This window comes from Paroedura picta, chromosome 2 (assembly GCF_049243985.1).
Source record: "Paroedura picta isolate Pp20150507F chromosome 2, Ppicta_v3.0, whole genome shotgun sequence".
NCBI classification, from domain to species: Eukaryota; Metazoa; Chordata; class Lepidosauria; order Squamata; family Gekkonidae; genus Paroedura; species Paroedura picta.
The window spans coordinates 31,760,663-31,788,652 of NC_135370.1; the positions used below are offsets into that span (position 1 = coordinate 31,760,663).

General features: G+C 43.5%; 1 protein-coding gene across 9 annotated transcripts in view; it reads right to left on the bottom strand.

Moving 5' to 3' along the window:
• The window catches only part of OSBPL6 (oxysterol binding protein like 6), a 150,711-nt gene that overhangs the window by 24,054 nt on the left and 98,667 nt on the right, over positions 1-27,990 (bottom strand). For 5 of the 9 annotated variants that reach the window (XM_077319592.1, XM_077319591.1, XM_077319594.1 and 2 more), the window contains 4 exons: positions 13,097-13,262; positions 11,125-11,255; positions 5,464-5,571; positions 1,980-2,117 (listed from right to left, as the gene is read on the bottom strand). In XM_077319592.1, coding sequence (XP_077175707.1) covers positions 1,980-2,117; positions 5,464-5,571; positions 11,125-11,255; positions 13,097-13,262 — 543 coding nt within the window. Of the gene's footprint in view, positions 1-1,979; positions 2,118-5,463; positions 5,572-11,124; positions 11,256-13,096; positions 13,263-22,748; positions 22,824-27,990 lie in introns of all 9 variants that reach the window. The other 4 variants (XM_077319597.1, XM_077319593.1, XM_077319598.1 and 1 more) reach the window with 3 other exon arrangements.

Genomic DNA, 27,990 nt, shown 5'->3' on the forward strand with positions numbered 1-27,990 from the left:
TTTCTTTCTTCACTTCCTACTAAATCCCAGCATGTGGTGGAGAAAGAACAGGAGTTTTCCCTTTTCTGTGCTTGGTTTTTGCAGAATGAGAAAGGCAAAGCAATTATTCCTTTTCTACCTCATTCTACAAGTCCTCTGTAGAGTTCTACAAGTTCTCTTCTGTGTTGTGATTTTATTGCGGCAACTGAAGCGGCTCTCAGCTGATGGGGGGAGACTGCTCACCTCCCAGCAAGTAAGCAAGTGAATGTATCGCACCCTGGGCACATCGGTAAACTGACTTCTCAGGATTATTAGGGAAACTAAATCAATTTTTTTTTTAATGCTGACCATGAACAGTGCTATATAAACAATTGTTTGTAAAATAAGTTAAGAACAGAAACACAAAGGCTGAACTCACAGCTGCAATTCACCAAAGTCATTGGCTATCTATATACCTAATTCTGAGACTGGCCACAGACTGCAGACGAAAAGGTCCACACACTGCAACCAGGGAGAGACAGGGAATCATATCTCAGAGGAAGACAACGGAGGAAAAGCACTCTTCTTTTATCATCCTCCACAGAGGAAAGCAGGGTGGTTTCTCTCTTTTAAAATCCATTTGTTGGAAATTGCTGGTCAAAGGACCATAAATAAATGAATTGAATCTCTCTTAGAATATGATTTTTGAGGGAGAAATAGCGTTAGGTTTACAGGGAAAAAAACACCCTTACACTAAAATTAAAAAGGAGCTGGTAAAAGAGAATGTTTTAAAATGCTTGTATCTCATGAGATTACGTTGGCTTGCCTAAGTAACTGTGGGGGGAGGGGAGGTAAATGGAGGCTGGAGGGAAGGAAGCAGGGAAAAGCAGATGGGGTATAAATGGGGTCCAGGAGAGATAGCACAGGGTGGAAATCCCCACCCCACCCCACCCCATGAATCCTTGCAGATTCCTTGCTTGTAAGAATATTGAACTTTCCAAGCTCCCCCCCCCCCCTTTTACGGGACATGCTTGAAATATGTTAGGAAATCTGCTTTTAGACCTTCCCTACAAGATCAAAAATTAAAGGGAAATAAACTGCAAAGCAGCTTCTTCAAGTGGAACCAACGACCATTCAAATCCTTAACATAAAAGTGAAGGTATCACTTTGCTCTACAGAGCAGGCAAATAAAAACTGAAAATTTTAGCACTATTTGAGCCAGTGAGTCTCACGGCCCCTAAGCAGCACGTTCAGAAAGGCCATGCTTTGACTTTCACAAAAATGAGTCCTGGCTGACAAAAGCTTGTAAAAAAAGGAGTGGGGTAAAAATTCATGTAAGGTTTGCCAAACCACTATTTATACCAGTATATTGGTTCTCGAGATAACTAAACTGGAAATAATTTGCTGGAATAACTGTATATAAAACAAAATAAAGCGTTATACTACAATAGAGCAAAAAGGGATATACTGCAATTGAGCAAGAAGAGGTGGCTAAGTTTTTTCATTGACCTTACATTGGTGGTTCTCAACTTGGGGGTCGGGGCCTCTTTGGGGGTCGAATGACCCTTTCGGCACGGCGAGCAGCTTGGCCGGGGGGGGGGGGGTGCACCGCCACCGTTTCCGCTATTCCTGAAGGGGTCCGCCAATTTATATATAATTTATAACAGTTTATATACAATCATGAGCCATGGATCTTCACGCCCTTGGTCAGTTTGAGTTTAATTTCTGTGAAAGAACACTTGCATAATTTTATGGTTGGGGGTCATCACAACATGAGGAACTGTATTAAAGGGGTTGAGAACCACTGCCTTACATGTTTTTTTTTTCTCTCTGGACAAAAGCTTGTGTCACAAGAAATGAGCTAGTGTTTAAGGACGCCTGTGATTTTGGCAGCGGCACACTGGCATGGCCACTGCTCTGGAATCAGAGCTGGGAACTCTCTGTCCACCAGCAGTATAAACTTATCAATGCCTAGAAATATTACAACGACCAAGAGGATGACAGAATGCCCCAACCAATACCTCATTTTCCGAGGAGCTTGCTGACAAGAGCACCTCTTGCGCGTCAAAGAATTCAGAGACCGATTCTGACATCGAAAGCCGGCTCTCGTTAGAAACTTGCTGGGAGAGTGGCAGACTGACATGGATCTGCTCGCCAGCCTGCAGAAGGAAAACCAAGCACAAATGCACAGATGCAAATACGACGGCTATTAACCTCACATGCTTGCTGCCCAAGGCTTCAGGAACACGGCTTACTGCAGTGGTCCCCAACCCCCGGTCCAGGGACCGGTGCCAGTCCGCAGATCATTTGGACCGGTCCGCAACTCCTCCTCCTCCTCCTTCCTGGCTGCTGCCTCAGGGGCTGCCCTACTACTCTGCTACCGGCTCACCTTTGGTGCTCTCCAGCGGCCGCCAGGGCTGGGGCTCCCCCTCGGCATGGCACTGCGCAGCTGCTGCTGGCAGCGCCCCCCAGCGGACGGTGGGAAAGCAAGTGGAGCAGGGACTCAGGCAGCGGTGATGTCCCTTGGCAAAAGACTACCCCCCGTACTGGCCTCAGTAAAACTGTCAAGCATTGACCGGTCAACGGTGATAAAAAGGTTGAGGACCATTGGCTTACTGGATAAAGGGACTGCCTCTTACATAGCCTCTTGGTCTGTCTTCCGAAAGCTGCTTGTGTAAGAGGCAGCAAAGTTCTGCTGAGCCTTGTACAAGTAACAGACTGGGAGGCAGGGAAGAAAATGATAATTTTGCAAGATCGCTCCGATGACCTTTTGCAGCTCATTTCAAATGACAGATGCCCCTCTGCCTCACCAGGCTGCAAACAAAACCCAGTTTTGCACAGGATTCAACCTGCCCATTCTGTCTGCTCTGCATGGGGCAAAGCTCTGGTAAAAGGAACATCTATCCCTTTCATGTGACTATCACCAGCACCTGCTTGGTGTAGCAGTTAAAAGCAGCCGTCTCTGATCTGCAGAACTGGGTTTGATTCCTCCCTCCTCCACTGGCTGCCAGCTGGGTGACCTTGGGCCATTCGCAGTTCTCTCAGAGCTCTCTCAGCCCTACCTACTTCACAGAGTGTCTGTTGTGGGGAGAGTGAGGGCAGGAGATTATAAGATGCTTTGAACCTCCTTTGGGTAGGAAAAAGCAGTAAGAAAAGAACCAGCTCTCCTCTGTTGTTCTCTCTACTGAGGAGAGTGCTAATACCATTTCTGACAAGGAAAATAATCAATTTTTTCACCCCCATAGCAAAACACCACTTATATATACAGTATTTGCTGGCGTATAAGACTACTTTTTTCCCTTGAAAAATATGCCTCCAAGTGGGGGGGGGGTCGTCCTATACGCCGGGTGCACTTCAGTTGGGACAGACATAGCTGCCCATAGTAGCCCATAGTACTGTAATGGAATGTAACAAACTCTATATTTTGAGTGGAAATGTTGGGGGGTCATCTTATACGCCCAGTCGTCTTATACGCCGGCAAATACGGTAGTTAACAAGCTACTGTGGGTATACCCAACCTTGTGGAGCAGGTGGGAAGAAATCCAAGAATGGGCAATGGGTGTCACAACAAAATAGCTGTCCGGAGGGGGGGGGGGAGCTGAATGGGATTGATCACAAAATATCTACTCTGTGAGCATTAGGTCCAATCCCAAAATGTTGGGAGTTTCAATAAAAGGTTAGCATGTTCCAATCCAAGTGGCCCTCCCATGATGGGGGCAGCTCTTCCCAAATGGGTGCTTCTTGCAAACAGAATGGTGATATCTCTGAAGCACCCTATGCTCCATTGAAGGAAGTCACAATTGGCTCTGAATTTTGCAGAACAAGCAACTGGGCACTAGAAAACACTTTGGTGGGTGTCACAGCACCCTTCATTGCCATGTTGGGGATCACTACAACAGCACTGGAGACACGACAAAAGAAGCTCTCTAAGTTGCTCCAATGACTTGAGAGAAAGAAGTGGGGCAACAGAAGAAACCACCGAAATTCAAGTATTCAAGGCCCTCCGTCTCTGTAATCCCCGGTAATGTTTAAATCTGCAATTCAATCCACTCACATCAATTTCTCCTGAGAAAAAGTCCTTCTTCCAGCTCACGCTCTACAGAGCTGGATTCAAATGAAAGAAGCTGAAACAGGGTTTTTTTCTTCACGTTGAAGAGAACAATCCGCAAAGCACATGCTAATGTTGACTGGGAAATGAAAGAAATGTAGCCAAAAGAGGTAGGAAGGGAAAGGCAACCCCCACACTTTCTAAATAGTAATAGATGGAAAGAAAACACATAGACAATCCAATGGGACATGTAAGTGCTAAATGTTCATGGGCTTCTGAGGCTGAAACCATGGTTAGCTTCTCTATTTCATGGAAGACAATGAAGAGTTGGCTTCAGGGCAGCATTTCTTGAGGAGCAAAAGATGTTTGGTCCACAGAGTGAATATGGATCAGCTCCCAATCTCCGTGGCAGCCTGAAGTAGCCCCCCAACCTCCAGGCGGAGAGGGGACTTTCAGGAATGGGATTTCAGGCTGCCTTAAAAAATGGGAGCTGAACAGATTGCAATCTTGCATGAGTGGAAATCTTGCACTGGAACCAACCCTAACTCTTGGACATGAAGACACTCCATAAAAGCGAACGATATGCTAAGTGAGGATGAAGAAGACCAACCCCTTCAAAAGTTTACTACTGATTCTCAGTTATTTGAGACGGATAATTTCAACTTCAACAGGCAAGGCTGTTAACTGAGTAACAGGTATTCTCCAAATGCTAATACATGCACTAAAATGTTTCCCTTCCATATTTCAAAATCCATAGCATAGGGTTCTCCACAAACTGCTCATTTCATACAAAACGCCTTATGGTCTGATTACGATGTTAACTGTGAGTTAGGTTGGAGAGAACCCCAGCTTGTCTTGTGTGACCCAGGATTTGCTTTAGAAATGGGGGAGATTGGCTTCTGAGTGTGGCGACAGATGGCGCTAGAAAATATAGCCATGGGGGTCGGCTGCTTGTCCTGGTGGTGGCTCCACGTGCTTCCTGGGCAGATGCACGGAACTGACTGTGGGGAAACAGTCTGCCCCCCATGGCCAATTATTTTCTAGCAAAGGTTCATGGAGTGAAAGGGAGGGGAGGCTGATGACCCTCCTGCTGCTGTGTCATGTGTGGGAGCCGATCTGGCTCCCCCCATACTGTTTTTAAGGTGAGACCCGGAATACACATGAAACATCCTTCTCACAGTTCATATATTGGCTAATCAGACCCTTAGACTAGTTCCTGTTTTTTGAATGTGCACACCAAACCCTCCACTTCTCAGAGATGTGAAATATTTTTTTTTCAGGGGAAATCTCACCGGAACGGCAGCTCATTTACTTTTATGAGTGGAAGTGGAAAATGATCTCAAATGAGTTTGACCCCACCACTTGCCAGCTTTTGTCAAACAGAATGATTTAGTCATTAGTGGTAATTAGCAGGATTTGACTGTTATAAATCCATTAGAGCAATGCCAAAGTCTTACCTCGTCAGGGCTAGGGATAATATTTACACTGACAACCTGATCACAAATAACAGACTCTGAATGTATTCTGTTCAAGCGACTCCTTAGTTCAGCATTCTGGTTGAGAGCCTTAAAATAACAAAAATTGAATAATTTAATTTCAAAGGCACGGCACAGCATGAAACAGAGCCACACGATTGTGTCTGACCTGTAGTCCAGGTCAGAACTATTTGGTTATTATGCAGAGTACTATGAAGTGTACGTCGCTGTGATAAGCACCTTATTTTAGTCCCCTCCAGAAGTTTTCTTTGGGAATATGTTCCCTACAAGTTCATAACCTTTTAAAACTAGTTTTAAAATTATCGTTCACTCCTTAAAGCATCTTCGGATTCAGATGAAGAGGCTGAGAATTCTGTTAAGAAATTCAAAGCACACCTCATTAACTACTTTAATGTCAGGGCCAAACTATAAGCAACAATTAAGGTGTATTAGCAAACTTTACTTTAACCCCCCCTCCCCAAAAAAAGAAAAACAACTCTGACATGTAACTATGTTTGGAACAGCAGCAGCAGAAGGTACAAGATGCTTAAACCTTTTTTCCTCTCAGAATGACATGTATTCCAGCTGTTTTCTCTCCTATGGAGAAAAGATAAGGTGTCCCTGTTATCTTTTCACCAGTGCAGAGGGTGATTTTGAGCAACAAAACAGCAAAGGGGAAGAGTTAAGCATACAAGCTCACCGTGATGCTCCAATCAAATACACATCCCTCGCCTTAAATGCATTTCAGTTTTTAAAGATCCTGGGAAACAACATGGGCATCTCCTACATCTTGCCTAGTTAAATCCTAAAACCATAATCCCATATAGGAATATTAATTTGGGAGTAGTTCATACTGAACTCAGTAGTACTTAGATTCAAATGAGTAGCCGTGTTGGTCTTAAAGGTGCTACTGGACTCAGTAGTACTTGTAAAATACACAGGACAGTCCTACATATCATTCATAAGACAAGGTAAGAAAAAACTACCTGTGTTTGCTACAGGAGACTCTGGTCATTTAGATGCCTGGATTCCATTCTCCAACAATGGTTGTGAATTTGATTAGTGTTTGTATCCAGGTTCAGTAAGTAAAGAGAAGATTAGCCTTTACATTTATCGATATTTACCCAGCAAGGCCTCTCTAATACTCTGTGCCATTCATAGGGCACAAACATACGAATACATTGATGGATTATGCCCATAATAGCATACTACTGTTATTGTCAATAGTGATCATTCCATAGGGTTGGCTCTTTTGGAGGAATGGAAAAATACTTTATACCCCCCCCCCCCAATTATGGAAGGCAGGGAGAAATTAAAAAGCAACCGTTAGTACATATCGGCTTGGATCCCACTGAAAATCTTGGACAGCTAAAGAACAGAGTAAAATTTCTCTACTATCCCCACTGCTGAAGTTCCAACTGCACCCTGAAGGGCAGAGGACCCCCCACCCTGGACAAGCATGGAGGGGGAGTCGGTGCAGAGGACGCCCCCAAGGTTATCATGAAGGGGGAGTCGGATAGCTGCTGTGACAGCAGGAAATCAGAGTAAGTCCCTCCCCCTTTGCACACAAGGAAAGGATCAGTGGGATCCAACCTATAGTGTTGCCTGATTATTCAATGTGTTTTTTAATGGCCAAGCTTAATTTATTAGACATCAATCTTCATTCTACATCAGCAGAAGACAGACCAGCTGAATTGAGACAGCATTCCACATGCTAACTTAAAGAGCCTTCTCCAGTTGCAAAAACAGTGCAGCAGCTAGTGAGGAAGCCAGAAAGGGAATGATGGGATTTTAGCAAGCAGTACTGGAGGTTCAAGGAACTGAGAAGGACGAGGAAGGAATTAAAAAAATAATTTTAACTGCAAATGAGAAATTTCTTTTCAGACTTCCCTCTAGTCTCAGAGACTTCAGTGGATCCTGTTTTCACCTTTTATGTTTCTCTACAAGGAGTTAATTGTAAAAAGTGGGAAAAAAACCAGGTGGCAAAATATCATAGTTTCATCATCCATTGACGAAAGGAACATACTTGACTCCAGTAGAGTTGTTGAGGAAACTGTGGCAAGTATACAACATTTTCATGTCAAGAAGAAGTTACAAGACTCTGAAGCAGAGCAGATCAGATTATTTAAAAACAAGAGTGTCTTACGGTTTGCGGGTGAGAATCTATTGGTCGTTCCGAGCTCTAGGGAAACGCGCTTAGCCTCAACCAGGGCCAGGGCCTTTTCGGTCCTGGCCCCTGCCTGGTGGAATGTGCTCCTGGGCAAGCTGCAGGCCCTGCGGGAGCTTTCAGCATTCCGCAGGGCCTGTAAAACGGAGCTATTCTGCCAGGTCCATGGTTGAGGCTGGGGTCGGAGAGGTAGATCTACTGCCCCCCCTGGGCCTCCGGGCTCGAAATGAACATTGTTGGACTTCCTTCTCCACCCCCCCTTAGTTATAGGGGTGAGGAATGGGGTTTTTCCGCCATGTTGGGAGTATTTTAACGTCCTTTAATGGGAGTTTTAATGGGGGTTTTTAGACATTGTGACTCGCCACGAGCCATTTAGGGAGTGGCGGGAAATAAATCTAAACAACAACAATAATAATGATAATGATAATGATCATCATCATCATCCATCCATACACACAAGATGCACTTACACTGATAACACAGAGACAAGAGACAGGAAGATCAAATGTTAAAGTTTAACATATATATGAAACATGAGCAACTTTTTCCATCTATTTTTTTCCCACACAAAATGAAAGATTTGTACTTGGCAGGAGACCAAGCAGAACTCATGGTTTTAGGTAACGAACAAGGAGGACAAAGATTATGAAGAAGAGGCATAGACTATCATGAACCATGCGTCTGATGTAGCTAAATCTTTCCATAAAGTTTTATAATTAAGAACAGGAAGGAAAGCAACAGTGACCTTGACAATTTAGTTTAATTCAATCTGCTCAGCTGTTTGGAAAACCCTGAATTTGCATATGGTTACAGATGGTGTTTACATGTTGGCAGAACTGGGTAACTTAATATGTTGGGCAATGCAGTTTTATCTGCTTCAGGCAGGGAAGGAGACTCATGGGCCAAGATGTTGCAAGCTGCTCTGAGAACCCTGGACTACAGAAGGGCAAGAAAGAAAGATCCCTCTCTCCTTAGGATCTTGCCGGGTCAGGAACACAGGTTGCCAGCCTGACAGAGATTGGGCTGCAAGCTAATGACGTCACAGGTTTCTCATGAAGTCAAGAGAATTCCCAAGCCTGCAGGCAAGATGTCCAGTTTTGCCCACACATGAATAAGAATGCTGACTTCTCATAATGTTCGATAACCTGGACCATAAAAACATCAAGAAAGCAATTTGCATTCTTCAATACAAATATGTCAGTAGCTCAAAGAAAAGAACTAGAAAACGGGGCTGTTGTTCTCCAGCCATGGCTAATATTCAAGTGTCTTTCCTGCTTTTTGTTGAATATGCAATTATCCGATCGAGAACATCAGTTCAGTCCTTTCAGAGAGAGGCTTTTGCCTCTTACTGTCTAGAAGAACGGCTGATAGTTAACTATCAAAATCCGTATTATTTCTCACTTCTTTTATTCATCTGGGGCTCAATATGACCCAGCCACCATCAAACTTTTTAATGCTAAGGTGGCCACACAAAGTTTATATGGGGCTGGTATCTGGATTGATAAAATAGGAGTGTCCTTGGATTCGGTTCATCTGTGGAATTCCAAACTGTGCACCGGAATGGCCCTCCGGATTCAATTAGGCCAACCATCATTTGAAGTTTGATCTTGGATGAAGGCTTTCCTTCTTAAATTAAAATTATAATTCAAGAGGGCTACTTCAATTTAGTCAGACACTCGAGATTGCTACCTCAATTTAGTCAGAGAAGATTCTTATGTTTCCCATTGGGATATTCTTGCTGAACAATGTATACAGCTCCTCGATCTTTCCTTGGACTCCATTTATTCAGATACCAGACAGGAAGCCATAGGAATAAGAAACATCTATTTGAGTATGATTATAATAGTACAAGCTGTGGAGCACAGCATGTTTGTTCCACTCAATTAGCTGGTATTCTTCTGCCTGGAGTGTTTCCCAATTACTGCTCATATTTAACTGTTTCTTGCTATAGGTAAGCTTTATCTTGGTGTACCTTAATGTCTTATCACTCAGGTATCTTATCATACTCTTTAAGTATTTGAAAGGTTGTCACTTGGAGGAGGGCAGGATGCTGTTTCCGTTGACTGCAGAGGAGAGGACACGCAGTAATGGGCTTAAACTACAAGTACAAAAATATAGGCTAGATATCAGGAAAAAAATTTTCACAGTCAGAGTAGTTCAGCAGTGGAATAGGCTGCCTAAGGAGGTGGTGAGCTCTCCCTCACTGGCAGCCTTCAAGCAAAGGTTGGATACACACTTTTCTTGGGTGCTTTAGGATGCTTTGGGCTGATCCTGCATTGAGCAGGGGGTTGGACTAGATGGCCTGTATGGCCCCTTCCAACTCTTCTATGATTCCATGATTCTTCTATGATTCTATACTCTGATAGAGTTTGTGACTATGGTGCAGGTAGTGTAGGCACCCTGTATCACATGACCTTTGAATGTAATTACTGTTCTAGGCCTAGAAGTCTTTTAACTCTTCCTTTTCCCCTAAATACAGATCACACAGACACATCACCTCTTTTATTAAAAGATAATAACAGACCTATCCACTCTTTCAGCTGCAAAAATGTATTCATCTATCATAGATTTCTGTAGCTGCCGAAACGGGGTTTAGCTTTTTAATATGTTTTAGTATCCTGTTTAGAACTAAGAAGTTAAGAAGCAATATGAGAGAGTGAATAAAATAAAGAAAGGAGCTAGAAAATGTCCACATTTAGGAAGTAGGAAAAACAGATTACATTCATCTTTTATTTCATTAACAAGTTTAGTGCAGAGGTAATATATAGGAAATATTGAAACACAACGAAATAGAAGAAAACTGAGGTATTTCTTTAGAGTGGCTGGGATGGGATGAAATTATATCTAAATAAGTAGCCCAAGCTCACCAGCAGCAGAGTCCTGTAAGAAGTGAACTGTTTTCTGAAATTTTATTCAACGTTTAAAAAAAAGAACCAGAATTTATTTTACCAAAGCGTGTCATGAATTAATATTAACCATTTTATTCCTCTGTCCTAACATCCAGTTTAAATGGTCATGTTGACAGGATTGACGAATGAACAATGAGGTAAGTCAAAATAGGAATTTGTTGCTATTATTGCATTTTTTATTATATAATGTATTATCAGTTTTTCTTCTTGGCCAATGTTTTTACCTGCCTCATGTTTTACTTCTACTTATGTTTAGCAGATCCGGCTTCATAGATTCTTACGTTGGTTTTAGTTCCCTCAGTTTCTATGCTGTTTTATTGTCATTTTGTTTTATAAGCTAATGCCTTTGCTTGGATTGGTGCTATACTTTTCTAATTATTATAAATGATAATTAAACACAAATGGTTAAATATCAATAAAACCTTTAAAATTATTTTAAAATATAATTACAGATCAATTTTACATATCTTAGATTTGTTACAAGCTACCAAGGTGGCCAAGAAATGTAGAAATCAAATGTTTACTAGGGACAGTTTAAAAATCAGTTAGCGCAGAAGTAAGGCATACCTGAGAAAGCGATTGTCTGAGACGTGTGAGTTGCGTGTTGTGTCCCGTGAAATCTTGTTCCGAAACCATCTGCTTAAGTTTCTCCTTCTCTATCGCTATGCTGTTGAAGGCAGACTTCAGAAGAGAGTGCACTGGAAAGAAAGCAGAAATGCCTTTGTTTATACAGTCATAGCACTTTGCATGCCATGCGGAAAACAAATGCCAGCTTGAGGTTTCAAGATTGTCAAAAGGAGCTGGCACAACACTGCCGTTGTCACATAGCCCCATACTACAGGCCAAGGTGATAAGCGAACCAGAGCCCTAGGAGCTCTCAGGCTCTAATCCTGTTTTCCGGATTTTCCTTCTCTCCCCTCTTCTCCTGCGGTTGGCTCTCAGCACTCACGCACCCACTGTTCCCAGGAAGTTGAAGATGTCCCTCGCAATACTATCGCTTGCTCTGCATGTTATGGCTCCAGCGAATAGTGCTGACTGCCTTCTGGCCAATAAGTGCAAAATTGTATATTTCGCTTTATTCTAGCTGCCCTTTGAAGATAAAAACCTTTCTGCCATGGGAATAGCTTATTGATTTATGTATTTGTTAGATTTATATACCACCCTCACTTTTGGCTGGCAGGGGCATGTGATGTCCCTGCAAGGACACCGTAGGTCAGGGTTGATCTTCTGTTACGCACGGGGCTGGCCCAGGAGGGCCATGGATGGCGCCCACGTTATTCCAGGGAACCCGGGAGTTTCTGCATTTGCATACTGTGGGCTAGCGGTCCCCAACTTTCTTGTAGTCGGGGACCGCCTCCGAGCGTAGGAGAGAGCCGGCGGCCCGGCCACAGCAGCTGCACGTAAACGCGCACGCGCAGTTGCTGCGCATGTGCGTTTTCGCCACTAGGTGGCGGTAACGCGCATGCGCAGAACAGCCACACATGCACGCTTTCGCCAGCAGGGGGCGCAAAGACGCATGCGCGGCGGCCTCTCGCTGCGGGGGGGGGAAGGCAGGCGCAGCCACTGGCTGCCCGGTACCATGGCCTTAGCGGCCCGGTACCGGGCCGCAGACCGGGGGTTGAAGACCCCTGCTATGGGCCATCCAGGGCACTACACCGGGCCGAGATGGCGGCAGCATCATGCATAACCGGGGATTAACCCTGCTGCCACCCTGGACTACCCGCCCCATGCGTAATTAGTCAAGGAGATCTTTTCCATCATCTTCGTTTTCCTTTGCTGCTCATATTCTGTTCAAGTACAGCACTGAAAAAGAGTTTCTGCCCGTTTTTCAAAAACATCAGGATAGAATTCACATATTTCTGGTAGACCTGGAGGTGGCTCTAAGGCATGCTGAGCCAGGCTGTTTGAAGGATGACTGATACTACGGGAAGTTGTTTCTTCTCTGCCGTTCAAGTGTGTCAGCATGCTACACCGTAGCCACACTTCTTAGCAGCAGGCAATTTCTAAAAATGTTTATTGCCGTGTAATGAATTAAATGTCACTGTGCCTTAATGGGCTTAAGTGCAGTGGGATTTATCCTTTGAATCTGACACAAAAACTGTGAGAGCTGACAAGTTACTCATATATTTTGAAAAGCTTCAGAAACCCCTCGACTGTATTCATACCTGGCATATGCCAATAAAATGGAAAAGACACATGCAATCAACCCCGACCCACACGGTTCCGGTATTCAAAAACAAACCCAAAGCCCTGAGAGATAAGCACCATGGGATAAGCAGCTCCCACATGGCCTTTGGCTATGTGTGAAAGAGTTCTGAAAGTGTCGATAAAGTATTTTAAACACAAAGGGTCTTTTTTAGGAACCGGGAAAAAATGAAAAAGAAATCTTCAGTAATTGCCCCATTCAGCCTCTTCTTTTCCTTCCTCTGCCAACAAAATAAGGCTATGCACAAATCACACACATCCACAGCTCTGGGCAAAACTCAATGCATTAGAAGTTATTTCTGGTGGGATACGGTTTTTGTACACATGCAATTACCTTTCTGTGCCATGAGGCAAAACTCTTCTTGCAGTTTTATGTAGTCCATGGAGCTTTCCAGGGGGTCAGATACATGGCTTGGAGGAGTCTGAAATTCGATGTCTGCACAAAGGTTAGGATTGGAGGAATGCAGGCGAACGGGAGACATTGTAGCACTGAAAGGAACCTAAATCGAGAAGTAACAGATACACGCGACTGCATCTTTCCTCCATGGCACAACAGGAAGGTAACCATAAGGCATTTCTCATGTTATCCTGAGCCTTGATTTTTGTCTTTTCACCAAGATATGGGCATTTCCTCCCCTCTCCTTTGCAGTAAAAGTTCTGCTTATTTTGATGAATCCATCAAAATCAGGTTTCTTCCTTGCAAACTAATGATGATGCACATTTGAGTTGCCCTTAGGAAGATCCATCAAATGGAAGATCCATTTGAGTTGCCCTTAGGGTGTATCAGACTAAAAAGGTATCAATTCGCATACAGCCATCTAACAGCCCTCTTCCACTAAGACTTGCCTCAGAGGAAGGTTTCTCTGGAAGAAGAGATTCATTGGATCTTCATCATGGTTAATATGAGAAGCCAAAAGAATCTTGATGTATGGCAAAATTTAATCGTACATTGCATTGGGAGAAGAATTAAATAATGGATTTTCAAGTCTGAGTATAAAATACATTCTACAACTACTCAGAGAAAAGCAGAAAAGTGAAGGGTGGCATTTTGTGAGTGATAATTTTTGTTTAATGTTCAGTCTGGTCTTTCATACTAAAGGCTATCTGAGTGGACAGAGGAGGCTTTCTCAACCAGAATTTTATGAAACTCTGGGGTTTCTTGATGGACCTGGTTTGGTGGGAGTTAATTTTTAATATATTTTTTAACATTTGTTAAACACTTATCGATTTATATGACCATATGTGGTCACGTTGACTCCCCACACACCCAAAATGGCCAATGAAGAGCCTGGAGGAGGTGGAAAGGGGAGGGGCCTCACGTGGGTATGAACACAGCTAAGCTTCTCAACTGTATTCTGCACGATCATGCCACTTCTTCAGGTTTCTCGAAGCCTGAAGAATATTGCAGGAGTTTCTCAATGGTAAAAAAGTTGAGAAAGGCTGGGAAACAGTGTAAAATTTAAAACTAATTTTGCCATCGCCACCCCAATACGGTTAAATATCTCCAAAGAGAAATTTATAACAGATTTAACAAAGCACATCAGGAAATCAATTTAATCTAACACATTAGTACATCCACAAATCACTGCATGAAGCTTCACATTCTGTGTGGATAGTTCTCTTTTAATTAAAAAAGGCAGGGTTTACTTTAATGTATTTGTTTACAAAATTCATAAAAAAACACAAAGGTTATCTCTTGAACTATGTCTCCAACTTGTTTTGCCCTCTCTACCTCTCATTCCTTTTTTAAAACAGTTTTGCATATACATTAAGTGTAGGGAAGTTATTGAATATCATGAAGATACTTTCGATTCAAGGATCCTAGTTTCTAACTGCACTTTTCTAACCAGTAAGTTTTCTTCTTTTCTAACCAGAAATTATGATAATTATTGTTCACAGGGACACTGTTTTCCCCCTAAATAACATATAAATGGTGCTTTAAAAGCCCCAAATAAACAGGGAATTCAACAACAAAAATAAGGAAATTAATAAGGAGTCACAAGGATAACACATGACATATTCATACATTCCTTACATAAATTTTGTAAATACATGTATTTTACTCTGTGTGTGTTTACTGATGTATACATCATGCATATCTAAAATAACTACGCATGCACACTGGTATACATCAATGGTTCTTCTATCAATTTACATACATGTATATATTAATATTCTACAGCACACATGCAGGCATAGCAGATGTACAGAGCCTTATGTGATAAATGCAGCCCAATATTCATGCATTTCTGGTTTATTAACCTTAAGCAGTCCACTTTGGAATGTTCAGTGCTGAATTATAAAGCTATTCAAATATGGGCTAGATCCATGCTCATTTAAAGGTCAATGACGGAAAAATTAGCACAAAATATATTAACATGCTTCTGAAACATCCTGAACAGCAGCCAGAATAAAAAGACATAGTACTCCAACTGTCAAAAGAAAAACAAGCTAAATGACCAGAACCAGTCAGAAATAGGAAGATACAATGGTTCTCCCACATTCCTTCCTCTTTATTGCAGTAACTCTCTTTGACTCATTGAAAGATTTGCAGGACCTGTACATCAGAATAACCACGTGCATTTGAGCTGTGCAAAAAGGTAGAAAAAGGAAATGAAATCTCCTCTTCCTCAGTGGAGCAATTTCACCCCTCTCCATCCCATAATAACCTGACCTGTATAGATATTCTGTGACTTCAGGAATCCAGGATTAGGAGATATGGGACCAGGTAGGAGCATGTGGGGGAGGGGTGGGATCTGTGTTCAATTTGTACTATAAATAAAACTGGTAAGGGGTGGTGGGAGGAGAGTGGGAGGTTTCACTACCCACCAATCAGGTCAGCTGTCCCATTCCTGACTAGCTGCCTATCCAATGAGCAGCCAATCGGCTCCAGTTACATCCCCTACAACTTCCATTTAAAAGAAATACCAGCCCAGTAAGCTGAAGTTGGAGAGGGCGTCGGTGGCCCTGGGACTGTGGGTTGGTGCGGGTGAGGAGAAGGGGAGGAGGCCCTACCCAGTGCTCCTGCTGATCTGAGCACCTCCAGCCATGGCCTTGCCAGGCCAGGCCTTGGTGGGGCTGCTGGGGTGGCGGGAGGAGGGATGCGTTGCCTGCCAGCGCCCTCCCTCCCAAATGCCAGCCCCCGCCTACACAAGGTTCGGATCAGCCTTTGTAGCCAGCAGCCGGTGGGGCAAACCCGTGCCGCCAAATGCGCGCTGAGCCCCCTGGGGGGTTCAGCTGGCCTTTGGCGGCTGCCAGCAACAGGGGCTAACTCCCTGCCCCACAAAACACCCGAGTCCTCTGCAGACTGAGGCGGGCAATTTGCGGGCTGAGGCGGAAGGGGAGGGCTCCCTGATGGCACTTCCCTAGCTAACCCCACAAAGCACCCGCCGATGCCTCTGCAGGATTTGTTGAGTGCTTCATGGGCATCGACAGGAGGGGAGGACTCCCTGTCAGCATTTCCCCCCACCCCACAAAGCACCCACCGAGGCTTCAGCAGGCACTTTGCAGGTGGAGGTGGGAGTGCAGGGCCCCTTCCTTTCACTTGACTCCCCCACCCCATGAACGCCTGCCGAGGCATCTGCACGCTTTAGCGGGCATTTTGTGGGTGGTGGCAGGAGAGGACAGGTCCCCACCGGCATTTCCCCTCCACACAAAACGCACACTGAGCCCTGTCCCAGGACGGGGGGGGGGGGGTGTTAGTTATTGTGGGGCTTTTCCCGGCCCCTCCGCGAGGTTCACCCTTCTCAGCCGTGGCGTCCCCTCTTCTTCCGCCCAAGAATCACAAAGTCTGCTGGATTTTCCAAACACCGTCTTTTATTCTCTCCTCCCCGTACACTCGCAACGACCTTTTCTCTCATCCACACCAACCAACCACCCCGGTGTATTCCCCACCTTATATTTCCCGCCTTGGACCCCGCCCCCCCTACATAACCCATCTTGCCACCGCCGCCCTTCCGTCCTAGTCGCTCGTCAGCGTCCGGAAGTTACTTTCGACTTTCAGGTAAGCGTTTCTTTCTAGGTTCCAGCGCCGGCGACTTCTCGGGCGGGCCCTTCCTCGGGGTGAGCGAGTAGGGAGGTGCCACTGATCACAACTCCCTTTTCCCCCGCCCCCTTCCCAGGCTGGCCGGGCACTCAACGCGAGGACCGGTTTGGCTGCTATAAGTCCCTTGCGCTTAGCGTCCTTATTCCAGGTTTGAAGTCCGGGCGCCTCTCTACAGCCTCCCTCCCCGCGTTCGTATCCGTTGGTCCCTAACTCTCCATCCTCGCCCGGACAGTTATTGATGGAAAAGAACCTCTACTTCAGAGGCAGTAAACTTCACAATATCAATACTATGAGGCAACTCTGGAAAAGGCCTTCTTTTCTGTTCCCTCTCTGTTGGCCCACCAGGGCAACTTGATAGTCCACTGTGTAGACTAAGATGGGCAGGTTTGGTCTCTTTTTATGTTCAGATGTCCTTTAAAATGAATCTGGAAAACTCAGCTGTAGAGGAAGGTTCCTCTGATGGTAGTTAGAGTCTCTCACTGGCATTTGTTCCTTTTGTGCCAATGCTGGCTCATGAGCTTAGCACCCGCACAGGAACAGCCCATAGTGGAGCCACAGGTGACTCGGTTAGCCTACTCTTGGTTAGGAGAGTTGAAAGAACAGCAGTGGAAAGCCCTTTTGCTCCAAAAATATTATACTGTAGTAGGTACTAGCTTCTACAGAGATTCAAAGAGGGGCACGGGGGAGCTTCCACACATCAAATGGAGCTTCTAAACCTTCATTAAAAGCCTCTGGAAGCAACCCTGTTGTATAAAGAACCTGTATAAAAATTAAAGTTTATATGCAGACCTAAGAGGCTTTTCGAATCTCAACCCCCATTTGTACATTTACAAAAAAAGGGGTGTGAATTAATTAATTAATTATATTTATATTTAAACTTGTATACCGCTGCTCACAGAGATTTGCGGAGGTTTCCAATAAAAAGTAAAAACAACCCGTCCCATAAAACCCCATTACATTAAAAGATGGCTATACATAAATTCATCAGAATCAGATATTAAATTATCTGAGCTGATCTGAGCTGATCTTACTGATTTTGAGGAAGGGAAGGGGAACAGTCTATGTCTACCCAGAACCTCCCTCCCTTGTACCCATATGCTGACCAATCATGGGTCTATTAGATTGTTATTGTTAGAATGTTATTTTATCTGTTTATTACTGCTACCTTTATTTCATATAGTCACAGAGTTCGATGTACCATTCTTTGTTTTTCGTTCCATGTGAACCACCCTGAGCCTTAGGGGACGGCAGTATACCAATGTAATAAATAAATAAATTTGTGTTTAAAAACTGAAATGTTGGGAGAAATTTCTACAACCCAGTGTTTCATATATCCCTAGAAGTCTAGCTCTTCATTAGGTTCCCCTAATTTTTTAATGGCCACTGGTTTGGTTGGTATATGAGGAGAATGAAGTCATACATCTGATATACAAGATGAAGAGCAAGATAGTGGAGGTGTAGAAGAACAAGGTATGGAAATATAGATAGTTCCTCATCTTCTGAGATCTGACAAAATCAGGCTAGCTTGGGCTGTCACCATGTGGGAAGACCAGATTCTATAATATGATAAAATGATATAATATGATGTAAGCAGGCCGGGTCCATATTCAAGGTCCCCATTACTAACTATGAGAAGGAAAAAGACTGATGGGAGCTTATTTTCTTTTGCTCTCTTTTGTTGCTGAATAGGGTTGCCAGACCCCCCACTCAGGACAAGGGTCCCCCACTTTCAGGCTGTACCACTCCCCCAAATGGGAAGAATGCTGGAAATTAATGTGATATGTCTACGTGATCGAGAATGTTGGGGTGATGCTGTTATTTCTGGCCAAAACTCTATGGTTAGAAGCTAATTCTACCATAGAGTTTTTGCCTAAAAGCCAATGTCACCCCCCAACATCCCCAATGTGCATATATAATTTGGGTAACATAGGCATGTTGCTTTAATTTCAGCTCCCAGGAAGTGCAACCCCCATCCCCCACTGGCTGTTCCAAGGGACCTGGCAACCCTATTGCTGAATGAGATGGTGCATCCTCCTTCTATATTGATTACAAAGAAGATGGTAATGAACATTCAGAAATCGATGTAAGTTATAGCGAAAAGTAGACATGAGCCATAGCAGGATAGAACAGTAATTATCTCCTCAGCACAGAGTTGCCAAACACTGAGAATAATGGAGGAGCGCTGGAGGAAATGTGAAAGTTTAAGATGAATATTCAGGTATACCCTGTGAAAATTCCACAGAAATAACCATCAAGAAACACTTTACTAAAACATGCCTCTGAGAAGGCAAAGTATATGTCTTTGGGATGGGAAATCCACATTGCTCAAGTATTAGTTTATTGTGGACAGAGGAAGCAAATGGAACTTTTCTTTCTTTTTTTTTTTTTTACCAAGGGGAGCATCTATGTGTGTGATGTAAGCCAGTGGTCCCCAACCTGCGGTCCACAGCCCGGTGCCGGGCCGCGAAGGTCAGGGAGCCGGGCCGTGGTTCCCTCTCCCCGCCCCCCCCCCGCAGTAAAAAACTTCCCAGGCCGCAAGCTTGCGGCCCGGGAAGCTTCTTACTGCGGGAGGGTGGGAGAGGGAATCAGGGCCGCGCTGTGCATCGCGCATGCGCGCTGCGCGGCCCAAATCACACATGCGCGGCACTTTCGCATGTGTGATTTCGGCCGCGCAGGCGGGGCAGTTGCCCTGCCGGTCCCCAGCCGAAAAAAGGTTGGGGACCACTGATGTAAGCTATAATATTAGGGTCATGCTGAGGTGGAGAAAACTATGTTCACTTTGTTTTTTAAAAATGTACATCTGCATTCATCCTGCAAGAGTCAAAAGAGAGCAGTATAGAATCCAAAAATAAAAAATAAAATAAAACATAGCTACATTGGTCTTCATCGGGGAAAACGCAATTATTGGTTAAACAGGAAACAGAAGATTCTGCCTAGGTCCTGAATCAAATTCCCAGTATTGGCACAGTACCACAAGTTGCAACTGTGAACAACACTTGCATGATGGCATTTATAGTGTATTGCCAGCTAAAATGCCTTTATCTTTATCTGTTCAAGCACATCCTCTTTTACACATTAGTAAATTGGTAACTGTTCTGAGGCATTATAAAAATGAAATTAAATTGAATCAATGTGCTGATTGGCCATCTATCACATCAGCGACATGGTGGAGAACCCCTTGCAACTCCTCAGACACTGTAACTTTTTATCTTTTGAATTAACTGCATCATCTCATGTGGTTTTATCTCAACATATACACCAGTGTAAATCCTCTCTCTTCTCAATTTGTAGACAGGTAAACATGATGTTCAGAAATACCAAATTATGAACTTTCATTTAATTGACATCTCTTTCGCCAGAAGTCTGTAAAACCCTTTTTTTTATTATTTAAACCCTTAGAATTGCTGCTGATAGTAATATGACTTATTCCCAAAAACCTATGCATATGATTTCAAGCCTGGACCATTAAACTAAGTAACTTTCCTATGATTTATGATATCAAGTATAATTATTAATATATGCCATAATGATAGGAGGAGACATAGGCTTAGATAAGGGATCCCCAACCTTTTTGAATTCCTCAACCTTTGGAATTCTGACACTAGGTGGCGAGCACAATCAGAGCCAAACACAAAATGGCTGCTGCAGGAGGCAGAGCCAAACACAAAATGTCAAGGTTTGAGGTTGTCTATAAGAGGAACTCTTTAACAATTTTAGCAGAAGCTCTATTTAACAGGATGCCTTTTAATCTGCATAGCCAATTAGAATCCCTGCTGGATGGAAGCCCCAGCTAGCCCTAAAAGGTAAAGGTATCCCCTGTGCAAGCACCGTGTCATGTCTGACCCTTGGGGTGATGCCCTCTAGCGTTTTCATAGCAGACTCAATACGGGTTGGTTTGCCAGTGCCTTCCCCAGTCATTACCGTTTATCCCCTAGCAAGCTGGGTACTCATTTTACCGACCTCGGAAGGATGGAAGGCTGAGTCAACCTTGAGCCGGCTGCTGGGATTGAACTCCCAGCCTCATGGGCAGAGCTTTCAGACTGCATGTCTGCTGCCTTACCACTCTGCGCCACAAGAGGCTCTTCCAGCTAGCCCTATCTACTTTCTAAAAGCACTTGGATAGCACCAGGAAATGTGCACCCAAAGGCATCATGTTTGGGATGAAATACCGCCCCCATGTTCACCAGGGGACCCCTCAGAAACAGGATTTGGGGAGCTGTGAAACAGTAAAGGGATAAAGCTGACTCCACGAGTTCATGTCCTTCTGCTCATGGAAAATCTCTGGGAAAATCTAAGCCTATGTTCTGATTTTATCTTTTCACACATGTCAAGTTCTACTTTAAAAAAATGTATGGTGCCTCCCATTATGCCTAAAACGTATTTGTTTTCTATCCCGCTTCTTGAGCCAGAAGAATCCCCAAAACCCCTCATAATAATAAATACAAATAATTTTTGAACTGTATCATCCCCTCAGATATGTAACATTACTGTGGGGTAATCACTTAATATAAATTCATAAATTAGCACTTGATTGTTGTGACTGCCCTCAACCCTTTCATTCTAGTTCACCTTGTTGAATGCGGGAAATGGTAACACCAGTGGCCTGAATGTGTACTTCTTACTCTTCTAGGACCACAGCTCTCTGTGCCAGGGTAGAGGAACCAGCCACACAAAACCATGACATGGATGAGATGTTGAATCTCCCCTCTAACAATCACATATTTATCCTTTCCTTCTTCAAAAAACTTGGAGCAGCATACACAGTTCTTCCCTCCTCCCTTGGCGACTGGACAGGAGCATGCGTGAAGAGGTCAACAACAGTTATTGGGATGTCTGAAGTAACTGTAATTATTAGTTACTGGAGTAGCATCCGCTTACTGGAAAAAGAAAGCTACTTGTCATTGTCATTGATCTATCTATAACAGGAGGCCCCAACCTTTTTGAGTCTGAGGGCTCCTTTGGAATTCACAGCCACAAAATGGCTGCCAGAAGAGGAGGAGCCAGCCACAAATTGGTTGCTGTAGCTTACACATAGTCACACAGGGAAAATATTTGTGCTGTGGTAGCAGCTGCTATCAAAGCAATATTTTTAAGCATCTCAGCCAATCGAATTTCCAATTACCCATCAGAAACCCTGCTGGGCAAAAGCCCCAACTGACCCCTCTCTCGTACTGAAAACACTTGGCAGGCACCAGGAAAAGGGTCACAGACATCATGGGGACCTTGATCTATAAACATACTACCAGCAATAAACACAACCCTTTTGTGAATCTTTATGAGGAGTTCCATGCATGCAAAAAGAGGCACAGATTGTGGCTTAGAAATTATACAGAAATCCACTCATGCACTTGTGTGAGAAGTATTTTAGGTAGGGCCCATGGCTCAGTGACAGAGCACATGCTTCAAAAGCAGAAGATCCCAGGTTCAATCCCAGGCATTTCCTTGAAGGTTCTCAAGCTGGTGCTCTTGAAAAAGAGCTTTCAGTCCCTGAGATTCTCAAGAGAATTACCATTCTCAGCGGACAATACGGAGCTAGATGGAACAATGGTCTGACTTCTTCAAGGCAGCTCCATATGTTCATTACAATTGTGCAGAGCCACGCATAAGCACGTCTCAAGCCTCATTCAAGCTGAACTTGAATGTTTAAGCACATGCTTAACTCCCTCACACTGAATCTCAACCGCCTTAAAAGGTCTAGCTAGACCTGTTCTAAAAAACACTTTACACACTCATTTGGTTGCACAGTCTCATAAAACATGTGCAAGGCAGAGGGTTCCTGACCTCACAACATTATTTTATCAGATAGCAGAGTCAGCTTGGAGACCTCCGCTCCCCAAAATGCCATCGCCACACGTAGCTGAAGCACAGCTCAAGCTCTGAGCCTTGGTAGCAGATATCCCCATCTTTAAAGCTGTAGTGCCTTGACCGTGAATCCACTCACTGTTGTAGCCACTGCTGCTGCTAGTCTCTGTCGACGCCGTGCAGTGCTGAATTGGCCCTTCAGCGCTGTCCCTTCCTGACAGTGAAGCAGAGAAGAATAGGGAAGCAGAGAGAAGGGGAGAGAAAGAATGATGGGACGCCGGAACATGAAAGAAGTTCAGGAAAGGAAGACGGAGACTCTGTAATGTAATTGCGCTAAAGGGCTAAATCACATCACTTCGTATGATGACTGACAATACAACCTGTCTGGATTTGTTATGTACCAAGAGGAGCCACCCAGCTGCTTGGCTTTATACCCCCATTCCCTGCTAGCCCATGCTAACCTGAAGAACATAGGTTGCTAATCTCGTCAGGTGAATTCAGACAGCTCTTAGTCGAAGGTGTAAAAAGGAATGTGAATTGGCCCAAATTCTTCAGAGTAGAAAGGCACAGGGAGTTTTAGAGAGAGACAGACTTTTTTCTCACACAAGGAAGTGTAAGGTACTTAAACATGTAAGAATCATTTGCTCTAGGATTTTCTTAACAGTACCAATTACTTGTGAATTACAATTGCATTTCTGAAACCTAGGCCCTATCTGCACACACTGGATAATGCACTTTGAATGTGCTTTGGCAGCTGGATTTTCCTGTGCAGAACAGGAAACTCTGTTTCTACAGTGCATTGAAAGTGCCTTATCCCATGTGGGCCCTGGTCATATTATTCAACATGAAAATGGAGAACAAAATGCTATGGTATGAAAACCTAGGCTGTGAATTCCACTGATTTACTTGGTGTATTTAGCATGAATCACTTAATATGCCTAAAAATAGAATTTACACACATAGATGGTATAAAAGTATGAACTAAGGCTTTCTTTATGTACAACTGTAGCTGCCTCAGATTTCAGAGGAACAATTTTCCTCGAGATTTGCAAATCTCTTTCACTGTTCCTGTGTGAAACAGAATGATTGTCTCTAAGTTTACTTCCTTTCCAAATTATTCTACACTGCTTTCAAAACAACTTCATGGAGGGGAAAAAAACTTACCACTATTTGTATGCTGTAACTAAGGGGGGTGGAAGACACAATATTTTTCAGATTTAGGTATACTGAACCCGGAAAATATTCCCATATCCTAATATTGCTATGGAATTCAGATCCGGCAAATATTTGGGATTCCTGAATTTTTTCAGCTCCATTATATGCTATGGGGACCATTTTAGTCAATGGTTTCCAAAGGGTATAATGGAAAATCTGTCTTGGGGTATCTGGGGTTGTGTGTTTTTTGAGGTACAGGCGCCAACAACTTTGTGTTTTTGCACACCCCTAAGCTGTAGCATGCAAACAATGATACAGTTTTTCTTTCTCCTTGAAGATTTTTTTCCCTCCTCCAAACACCCCCCAAGTTTCAAAAAGATTTCAGGATTTTTCAGACTCAGCCATTTCGAATAGCTGAGTAAATACCTCAATTTATAGCCAACTGAAAAAAATTCTGTAAAATATTGATAAGGTATTTTTCAATGATTCCCCCCCCCCCACTTCCCATATACGCTAGCTATAACCTGCAAAAATGTAGCTATGACTGATAGTGGGCTTTCAAACAAGCTTTTTAAAATCCAAAGTGCCACTCGAGAGAGTATTTGGTAAGTAGTTTCCCAAGGACAGAGGCAACTTGTGTTTATCCTTTCATTGGTATTCTTGAAGGCAACCTCTCATCTTTATATAATCAAGGGCAGCCATTAATGGTGGATGAGTTATACAACCTATTTCAACCTTTGATGATCAGACCTAAAACATCCCAGTCTTCAATCACGCATCCTTTTCCAGGCCTTATCAGGGCTCTGTTCAACGCCAGCAAGAACAAAGTCTCAGGCATTCATATATTTCAACCTAGGCTGACTTGTTCTTTGAATCTGTCCCCCTTCAACAGGAAGATGGAAATAAATCTTGCATCTTGCTGGATCAGATGTCGCTTTTCTCTTGGGAAGAACAGAAAGAACCACAAAGGAACCCAAGATGCACTCCTGTCAACCTAAGCAGATTTATGCCTTTTTAGGCCCATAGAAGGCCGTGATTCTGCTTAATACGGCACTATAAGTCTTGGCTCAGGATAGGCATTATAAGAACAAGTCTTAAGCTTGGGTTTGCGCTGGTTTTCTCAAACCCTCCTGAACTCTCTAGCTATTTGTAAATTGGTTAAGGTGACCAGATTTTAACATGGGTAAAGCGGGACACCATTGACCGGGGGGGGGGGGTCTTGATTAAAAATTTGGTCTATATAGAGCAACAAAAAGTTTCATAGAATGCAAAAATAGTATTGTAATATATATATTTTAATTTCAACATAAGTACAATTTGCCAGGTAACCCCAGATATTCCTCCAAAAGTGGGACAATCTGGTCACCTTAAAATTGGTGTTTTCAATTTTGACTGGGCTGGCAGCTGCCAGTCACAGTTTTGAGTCACAGCCTGTAAATCTACCAAACTGAGGTTTGTTCATATCACTTCTGCCCAGGATTTGGCATTATATCTGCTCTATGTCTAACTAGCACTCAATTGCAGCAAGGAGCTATTTATGAAGAGGGGGGAAAGTTGGCAATGATTTCCTGATCCCCTTAACTGCACCTGTGTCTTGTAAGTCACACCCTGCTACAGCATCATACAGAGTAGAAGCATGTATATTTGAAGGATCCATAAACTGACACCTTATTCCACATAGCTTCCACAGGGAGGAAGGCAGGTTCTACTTTAAAAGACTTTTCAATGATTAAACAAGTCTCCAAATTCCTTTCATTCAGTGTTAAACAAAACAAACTTCAACAAGTCAGAATGATTTTAGGAAGACGGCATGGAACTTGGATTAAAAACAGAAAAGTTTATCCAAGTAGCCTTGACTATAATCCTAGTGAGCTAGATACAAAGCATAGCATTGGATCGAAAGATATTTTTCTATTTGAAGAAGGTGGTATCTTTAGATCTAGTCCCATGGCTTGGATCTACCTCCACCTCTCTGACAATATCTATCAGACAATCATAAAAAGCCCTAACAACTCACTATTTTGCATAATGATTGCTTCACAAACTCTGAAAACACTGCAAAACAAAGCCAGTGTACAGTGGGGACTGTACAACATGATCCGTTAATGTTTTTTTTTATTTGATCCTTAGAAACAACAGAACTTCCTCTACTAGTCAACTGTTCTAACTTTTCCGGTTTTTCTGAAGAGCACCCAGACTGACTGTTGACTCCCTATGTGAAATTATCCTGATTTCCAAAGCAGGCAACATCAACCAAGTTCTCCTTAAATTGTACCCTTCATCCCCAACCCTACTTTGATATTTCATTTCCAATGAAATGCTTTAGGATGCTTAGGGCTGATCCTGCGTTGAGCAGGGGGTTGGACTAGATGGCCTGTATGGCCCCTTCCAACTCTATGATTCTATGATTCAATGGTCCAAAAAACAGACAACATCCAGAAATTGTGCTTCAAACCAGAGATGTTAGTAGCAATGTAACAATGTTAACACACATAACACATTTAAAGCACAGCACATGCAAAAAAATTGAAAGATTTTGTGTACAGGATGCTATGTGAACTATCATTTGAGCAAACACCTGAATTTGTCTGAGGCAGCTTTCTTAAAAATACTAATTCTTACCCTAGAAAATCTAGGTCCATAACCTGGGGAGAATTTAAAAGGTGGCATTTTTCACCAAACTGATACAGTCATCTAAGTCCGTTACATGCTCTACACCAGGGGTGACCAAACTGTGGCTCTCCAGATGTTCATGGACTACAATTCCCATACACCCCTGCTACTCATTGGAAATTGTAATCCATGGACATCTGGAGAGCCACAGTTTGGCCACCGCTGCTCTACAATATTTGTGAGAGGCAAACAAAATATAGGTTGCTCTAAGCAAGGTTTTTTATTAATTAAGCTTATTGAGAATCCCATACAGTCGATTCTCACTTGGTTTCAAAGTGTTTTTCTTTATTTGTAATAATTAGCAAGAAAAAATTTCAGTACAAAAGGCATCTATGACAAATGATCACACTGTCCTTCTGATCACAAAACTACCTAGTTCAAAGTTTGTCTTTGAACCTATTCAAAAAGAATTCACTTCCTATATGAACACTTCTTCCTTGTAGATAAACCAGGTGTACATTGCCATACAAGGAGTCTACACACTTATTTGTCCACATGCACCAAAATTTGCCAGGTGCACGTACTTGTCACACATAATGCTGTGGACACTGCAAAGGTGTTCTTAGAGGAAGTGGTACCTCTGTAGGACAGAAAGGATGATTCAAAGATGATTCCTATTCATTCTTTGTGGATGAGTTCTGATGTAAATTCCCAGAGGCTAGGATCCAAAAACTTTCGTAGCTAGTTCTGCTTTCCTCAGAAACCTTTGGGCTGCTTACGCTGTGTTTCTCCTGTTTGTTATACGGCAAAACAAAACCCAAAGCCTTTTTGAGGGAGAGGCACGCAGATGGTCTCAGATTCAATCTTCAGCATCTCTAGTTAAAAGGACCAGGTGGTGGGTGATCTGAAAGACTTCTGCCTGAGACACTGAAGAGCTGCTGTCAGTCTGGGTAGACAAAACTGACTTTGATGGACCAAGGAGCTGATTCTGGATACAGTGTGTGTGTGTGTGTGTGTGTGTGTGTGTGTGTGTGTGTGTGTGTGTGATGGGCCCATTATGCATGGCCGCCGAAACAGCGATTTCGGGTCACATGGAAAACGCGGAGGGGGAAGACGTGAAGCACACCGGTTATGCACGGGACGGGGTGCGACGGCGGCAAAACCCAGAGTAACTGATTATGTTGCGCCCCGGTCACCCGGAAGCTGCGCTTTCTTCCGCGTTTCACTAACACGGCTTTTTCGGCGGCATGCACCGAAGCTGCAGCCGGCACCGTGTGTTATCGGTGATTTTAGTCGCCGCCATTCCACCCCGAATGTGTGTTATTCCCCCCGTGCATAATGGGTCATGGTGATACAATATGGGTGCTAGTAGTAGTGGGTTCAATGGTGCAAAACTAAGAATCCCACTTGACAATCTCTATTTAACCTCCCTAATCTAACCGACAGCATTTTTTTTATTCTAAAAATTTTATTCTCCCTGTCTCTCTTCCACATGTAGAAGGGGTGGTGGTGAAAGAGTGGAGATGGAGGCAAAATAATTTCTGAGCATCAGGCCTTCTTAAAATGATGAATGCCTTAAAAACCGGTGCCTTAAAATCAGCTGGAATGTTTCG